At 44.0% G+C, this 7384-nt stretch overlaps 1 protein-coding gene across 1 annotated transcript; it reads left to right on the forward strand.

The window, feature by feature from the left end:
* The first annotated feature begins 323 nt into the window (after nucleotides 1–323).
* On the forward strand, nucleotides 324–3203 carry LOC125514473 (heterogeneous nuclear ribonucleoprotein 1). Its single transcript, XM_048679814.2, has 6 exons — nucleotides 324–519; nucleotides 655–695; nucleotides 1531–1694; nucleotides 1929–2028; nucleotides 2114–2286; nucleotides 2521–3203. The coding sequence occupies exons 1-6, from the start codon at nucleotides 491–493 to the stop codon at nucleotides 3037–3039; spliced, it is 1026 nt and encodes a 341-aa protein (XP_048535771.1). The 5' UTR covers nucleotides 324–490; the 3' UTR covers nucleotides 3040–3203.
* Nucleotides 3204–7384: the final 4181 nt, after the last annotated feature.

Consider the following 7384-nt stretch of genomic DNA (forward strand, 5'->3'; position numbering starts at 1 on the left):
ATCGGACGTCAATTTTTTGACCATGGAAAATCAAACTTTTGTATAACAATTTGTGTTTGCCGAGAATAGCAAGTTTAGTTGACAAGCACGGTAAATCCGTCTGAGTTCATTTTTTTTCCAGTCGTGCTCGTAATCTATATCTATCATCCTCACGCCAATTAAATGTGCCTAAAAAACATTTGATTTGCCATGTTTAAAAATATCATGCCAAATTTCTAGCATTACTCTTTTTATTAGGCTGACACATGGGCCCCATGTTGAGGTGGCGGTATAAGTCTTTTTTTTTTGATCGTATGGCGGTATAAGCCCACGGTGTAAACCGCCTCTCGACAACATTGCGAGGGGGGGTTGTAGCCGAATTGTGAGACTCGAGGGGTATATACACCTCCCCGTCCGGCCCAGCCTAGAGTTCCAGCAAAATCCCCAATCCCGCAGAGCACGCTCCCTCCGCCCCTCGTTTCCCCACCCACCAGCCTAGGGTTCCGGCGAGATGAAGCAGCAGGATGGAGCTAGCCCGGCGTGAGCCCTCTCTCCCTCTCTCTCCCTCCCTCCTCGTACCGTCCGTCCGTCGGCTCGTTTTCTGCATCTCGACTGCCGAGACGTGCTTTCGCTGATTATGATTTCTTGTTTTTCCTCTGGGGCGGATTCGTGCAGCAAGATGTTCATCGGCGGGCTCTCCAGGCAGACAAGCATGGGTACGTGCAGATCCGTTCTAGACTTGACCTTGTAGCTTGTTTACTTGTTATCCTGCCGCAAGCTTCTCGAATTCGTTAGGTTCCGTTCGTATTCTTTCAGATCTAGTTCGTTGTTTGCCCTAGATGTCGATTTACCTTGTTGTGGAGGCTTGTAGCCTCGCAGATCCAGCGGATGGCAGTCTGTTTGTTCGCAAAAAAGTTGTGATTTGGTTGGATCGTCGTTAGGGCATGCGAATTGTTAGGATACACGGCGTTGCAGTTAGATATGAAGGGGGGTAGACCTGGAAGTTCTGTTATGGAGTCTATTTGGGTAGAAAGAAGTGAATTGTTTGTTGGAAAATCATTAAACGATACTGGGTGCATATGTTAACTGATTAATTAAAAAAGAAACACTTCTGTGTTATTAAAGAAACGAAATTGCTTCATATACGGCGTTCTATATCCGATTTCCATCCGCTGTCATGCATCGTCGGATTTGCTTGTGACGTTGGATCGAAGGGTCACGACTCAGTGTCGTACATGCATCGGACGAGAAACTGTCGTATGTACATTGTGGGATTTGTGAACACATGTCGCACAGTAGGATTTTTTATGCAGTTATTAAGTCGAGCAATAGTTAAAGCGTTCCACAACTGATATTCACTTTCTTCTTATGTCTTATTATCTTGGTAGGACCTAAAACGCTAACCTTTACGATATTTTTGAACCTGTTAAGCAGGTTACTTTGGTGCTTGATGATGAGTTAGCATACCAATGTAGATGTTTTAATGCTGTTTTGTTCTCCTGTTGAACACCGACTCGCTACTAATTGATTTGCTTGTTTCTTGACGTGCAGGTACGTTCAAAGAGTACTTCGGGAAGTACGGGGAGATAATCGATGCGGTAATAATGAAGGACCGCCATACCCAAAAGCCTAGAGGCTTTGGATTTATTACCTATTCAGATCCTGCTATTGTTGACAGAGTGATTGAAGATAACCATGTCATTGATGGCAAGCAGGTACACTCCGTGGTTCCTATTACTGCTGGAATTATATCAGTTCACATGGGAGTTCATCGCTTTTCCTTGCATTTTTTAGTACGCAAGTCATATGTTATGAAGTTTAAGATCCTTGACTATGCCACAGCAAAAAAAAAGCAGTTCTATCTTTAATGGGGTTTCTTTTTAAGAATCAAAAAGCTTAAAGCCCCCAGTGTCACTTCAAACTAACTAGACATAATATGAAAATTCCAGGTCGAAATTAAAAGGACTATCCCGAAGGGTGCTGCCCCCCTGAAAGATTTCAAGACAAAGAAGATTTTTGTTGGCGGATTGCCTACTGCTCTAACAGATGGTATTATGTGTTCTTTTTTTTACTGCCAGTTAGCTTCGTTGCTCTGGATAATTAGGTTGAAGTCCTCAACTTGTTGATTTAACAGGTGAATTCAAGGACTTCTTTTCAAAGTTTGGAAAGGTGGTGGAACATGAGATCATCTGTGATCATTCGACCAACCGGTCACGAGGATTTGGATTTATAGTGTTTGATGCAGAAAAAACTGTAGATGAATTGTTAGCTAAGAAAGGCAATAAGATTGATCTAAATGGTACTCAGGTGAGACTTCGTTGGTGCTTTCTAAACTTTCGTGAGCTTAGTTTCGTGCAACACACACTAATAATTAGTACGGGCCTCCAGTTACTTGGAGTAATCACACCATATTCGCCTGATTTGCTCTTTCGTTTGAGTCGCCAGTTGTGTTCTTACATAGGTGGCAGATTATTAGCACTCCATTCTTGGAAGTAAATAGAATTGAAAGAGACATAGGTTGACTTTCTTGCTTTGCTGTAGGTGGAGATCAAGAAGGCAGAACCAAAGAAACCCTCTAACCCACCTCATTCACTTGATAGCAAACCTAGGAGATCTCCTTATGCAGATGGTTATGATGGATTTGCCAGCCGTTACAACAATGGTGGTCGCCTTGCCCCCTATAAATCACCTGGTTTTGGCGCTAGGCCTGGCAGCTACAGTAGTGCTTATGTTCCTGGCAGCTACAGTAGTGCTTATGTTCCTGGTGACTATAGTAGCGGCTATGGTGGTTATGATGGAGCATTTGGAGGTTATCATGGAGAATCGTCGCTCTACTCCAGTCGTTTTGGTGGCAGTTATGGTGGTGGTTTAGGTGGTGCATATGGGCGTGATGCTGTGCCTTATGGCACGTCTAGCTATGGGCCTAGTTATGACTCTTCAGGTGCCAGTGCCGATCCTAGTGTTAGGTCTGGCATGGGTGGACTCTATGGTGCTAGGGGAGGCTATGGTAGCAGCAGTGGTGGTGGTGCTACTGGTCGCTACCATCCATATGCAGGGTAAGCCTGTGGATGGTCAATGCTAGATGAGAACTTAAGAGATATCACCTGCAGCTAGAAGAACCTTGTGATCTGCTTAGTTTGCTACTCCATGGTTGTAGAACTTAAAGGCGTTGTTTAGTGTTTGAAATTTAAACATACTGAAGTTGAAATTTAGACTTAACTCAAGACTTGTGCATGTTTCTTTCGGTTAGATGCCAAGTTCCATGTGAAATCGCTTGCTATATTGGTTTTGCTTGTTTTTGGTTGTTGATTTGGAAGTTGCTTCACATACAGCATTGCCAACGTATCCACCATCACAATTTTCAATTGCTGATCCTATAGTGCTCTAGGTTGCTGATCATTTAATTTCCCTTCTTTGGGATGACATTATGGTCCTTTCTTGTAATAAGCTAGTTTAGGCCTTTGTCAGTTAATCCTCTTCCCAAGGGGATTGGAGAGGGTTAGACCTCTGGTTTGCAGGAATCTCATAGGAATTCTGTAGGATATGATTTCTATAGGAAATTTCCCTTTGATCCCTTTGTAGCATTGGTAACTTTTTCAAAGGAAAATAAACATTACGCAAGACTCAATGGAAAAAAAAAATCCTATCCCGTGAACCAAGATTTAACCCCCCTCAGCCCTCTTCCATCCCCACCAAACTGAGTGTGCCCTTGGTTGCATTGTGAACTTGTGTTTAAATCTGAAGATTTTGGTTTGTCGAGTTTACATGTTCAATTATACCATTATTTCTTATGTTCTGATGTGTGTAACATTGTAGTAAGCACTTTTTCACGTCTTTCAATTATTAATGTTGTGAACTAAATGTCTCCGCTTCTGAGATATGGAACTAAATTGACGTATTCATGTGTTCAATGGTTTGATAGAAGCCCTGGCAAAAAAAGAAAAAGGTTAATAGAAGCATGATCATCCATGACCCAAAGTATATCACACCTAATTATTGTAGAAGCCTCTCACCAAAGAAGCCTAGGATGGGAGAAAACCACGAAGTCGCTAGTGTGTCTTTGGTCATGGTAGCAGCCTACCAGTTCCTAATATGTAGGCCGTCCACCTTCACGGTGAAGGGGAGATCCGCCGAGTCGGTGTTTAGAATATAGCTTCGCCAATATCATGGCACAAGTTTCCTCAAAAAATAAAAGATAAAAAAAATCATGGCAGAACTTCTCATGAACACGCATGGGTGTTAAAGCTGGCTTGCAATTTGTCACGTGAGTGCGCTAAGTAGATCAACGCCGTACCTTTCTTTCACAATCACAGGATTGTGAGCCACTTCACTGCCCAAGACGTTAATCATATAGTGGTGTGGTTATTTTGTTAGGCAAAAATGCTTAAGGAAAATATTCTACGGCTGTCTTTGCATGCCACAGAAAGGGCTAGACGATTGGATCACTCACTCTTCTTAGAAGGAAGACACAAAATGGGCCCAGCTTAAAATTAATAAAGCCCTCGACTGGCTATAGGGGCAAGGCAAAGTTGGATCACTTAATTGCATAATTTCCCTATAACACTTTGTTTGCTAAAGCTTTCTATCAAGATGCGCCGGGCCAGGTGGGTGGCCGTCGATGCATAGGCCAAGGCCGTACGGGCACTCGTGCCCCCTCGTCCCCGATGGAGGTGTGGTTGAGGAGGTCAAAGCACCGCTGGTGATTGGTGAGGTCGTGCAAAGATTACTATAGCCACAATCAGGTTCGATAGTGCGTCGTGTGTGAGGTGATGTGACCGGCAGCGGTGAACGAGCAGAACAACCGTCGTCGTTGCCTAGGGGAGGGCTGTCTCGTTTGTGATGGTCATAGTTATTTTCGACATTTCTATGTGCGGATTAGACGCGGTGGCACATGGGTTAGTGTAGCTAGGTGGTGGTGAGGTTTGCCAAATCAGATGGATTTGGCGCGATGCATCGGGCATCGGGTTGGTCACATTGGGTGGTTGTGCGAGGTGCAACCCTCTCCCCCGCTGCTACCGATGATAGTTGTCGAGATGGCGCATCTCATTTTGGTAATTTCCATTTTTTCCCCTTTGGCCGGCTAGTTTCGTGTGAATAGATAGAGTGGTGGGTGGTGACTATGGCGACAAACATCGTGGATGTGTTTTCTTCGGGTGAAAACTCAGGATCTTGCCTTGTTGCTTGATCAGGCAATGTCAATGTTGTTACCTTATTGAATTGCCTATGTTGTTACCTTAATGAAAGTGTTTTGACCCCTTCAAGGGTGATATCCCATTGGCCCGACACATCTGTTTGGACCAACCAACAGGCGCGATTCCTTCTTGAAGTCGTTGTCTTGGAGCTTTGCGTCCTTTTTTCTTCTAAAATATTGTGGTGCATTTGGTGGTATGACATGGAGATGTTGTGAGGCATGTCCCATTTCCTATGTGGGTGGACTCAATTTTTATGATGCTCCTCTTTGTAAGCTGATTTGTTTGGTATTATCAATAATTGGTAACATATGCTTGTGTGCATCCCTCGATATAGAGGGCCTTCCCTCCCCTCTTTCTAAAAAAAGAACTTGAGATCATTGTAATTGAGGCAGGCATGCTGCCATCAACATCTTCACCCAAATTCTACCTTTGCATTTCTCAATATGGCAAGTCACATATGCGAGTAACCAACAAATTATCATCATAGCACGTATATGCTTTGCAGAAACAATTTTTTCCACTGTCCGATAGCTCGTTGAGATTGGCCAAGAAGAATCAACAAGGCAAGCCTAAAAACTGTCACCAGCTAGCTCTTTAGGAGTGACTTTGTCACAAGCTCACGTGGTAAAAATAACTAGCTCCTACCGTGCCAGGGTGACCAGGCAAAGTACGCAAGAATGTGGTCTGACCGTCGCAGCGTTGGAATCTCTACAGCAAAAGAAGGTTACGAGGCTACACTTATTTCCGCGTGCAAAACCTCAACAGCATATCGACGGCCGATACATCCTTGTTTTTTGTTGCGAGATGACGGCCTATACATCTACTTCCTCCGTCTCAAAATAAATGATTCAAGTTTGTACTAACTTTATACTCCTATTAAAGTTATAAAATTGAGTCATTTATTTTGGCAGGAAGGGAGTATTTTTTTAGGGAATGCCAGTATGGCTTACTTTATTGACCAAATAAGAACACTTACATCATTCACAAGAGACACATTAATGAAAGACAGAGGATCATCTATTACAAGATAAATAGTTATCTTATTTTTTTAGAATGATAGTTCTCATAGCTATACTTGGCAATTTCATGTGCGACTCCATTGGCCTCCCGAAGACAATGAGTAAGCCGGGCATTGCCCATCTCCATGATCAAATCAGCGTAGTCTGCAAACATTGTAGCTCCTTCATACCACCATGTACTTCCTCCACCACGAGCATCAATTACTTCTAAACAGTCCGATTCCGTCACAGCATGTTGGAGGCCTAAAGAAGACGCCAAAGGTAATCCTTCTTTCATTGCCAAGGACTCCATCATCAGGGCGACTAAGCATAGGGGACAAATGAACATGATGTGGCAATAAAATTCCCATACCCGTCCTCCGTAATTGCGCCTATTGCTCCATCTCCTTGATCACTATGGTACATAGGAAGCATCTACGGCCGATACATCTAACTATGAGAATTATGAATAATTTGCCAATAAATTTCAAAACTAGACCTCATCAACACACTCGTCGCGGTAGCATCAACATGCGCACGCCATAGCAGCCCACCAACCTCCGGCCCACCAAGCTCCCCGTGATTGGAACCCCGCTGCCCGCACCACGCCGGCTTTGCCTGGCAACGCACCCCGGCTGTGGTGAGAGGGGCGGTAGACGGGTTGGTGGCTAGGGTTTCTAGTCACCTCGTGAGACCTCGTAACGCTTCGTGTACCGTCTGAACGAAAAAAACTAAAATATTAAAATGCACAAAGAAGAGGTCAGATTGGAGGGGCTACAATTCAAGGTCCTCCTATTCTTGGAACACGTCTTGCGATGCACATTAACAACACTCGGACATAGCCCATGTTACATCTACACGTCCACGTCCTGATTCTTATAAAATTACGAACTTCCTAGTTCAACATTGCAACGTAGGCTCGCTCTGTTTTCCTCCTCCTTGGCACTAAGCAGTATTTGCAGCACATGGTTTTGGTTTCATCGCTAAACTCTCGGCAACTTATATAACGCACATGTCACCAGCGATTATATATTATTATTCAGAAGCAATGTTCACTCCCGTGCGTAAGCCAATGCGCGTCGCCAACGTAAACAAAAATCATGGCAGCTCCAAGAATATTATCTGCCGAGAAATTCCAATCATGCCCTTCTGTGCCAAAAGTCAAGTCAGCGGACCAATCACAGTCCGCCGAGCTCACCAAAGCCATCCCCCCCC

This window comes from Triticum urartu, chromosome 6A, assembly GCF_056163025.1.
Source record: "Triticum urartu cultivar PI428250 chromosome 6A, HENAU_Tu73, whole genome shotgun sequence".
In the NCBI taxonomy this organism is placed as follows: domain Eukaryota; kingdom Viridiplantae; phylum Streptophyta; class Magnoliopsida; order Poales; family Poaceae; genus Triticum; species Triticum urartu.

Coding starts and splice junctions, on each gene's coding strand:
- LOC125514473 (XM_048679814.2), top strand. CDS start 491: ATGAAGCAGCAGGATGGAGCTAGCCCGGC. Junction 520..654: donor CAGGATGGAGCTAGCCCGGC/GTGAGCCCTCTC, acceptor GGATTCGTGCAG/CAAGATGTTCATCGGCGGGC. Junction 2,029..2,113: donor GCCTACTGCTCTAACAGATG/GTATTATGTGTT, acceptor TTGATTTAACAG/GTGAATTCAAGGACTTCTTT.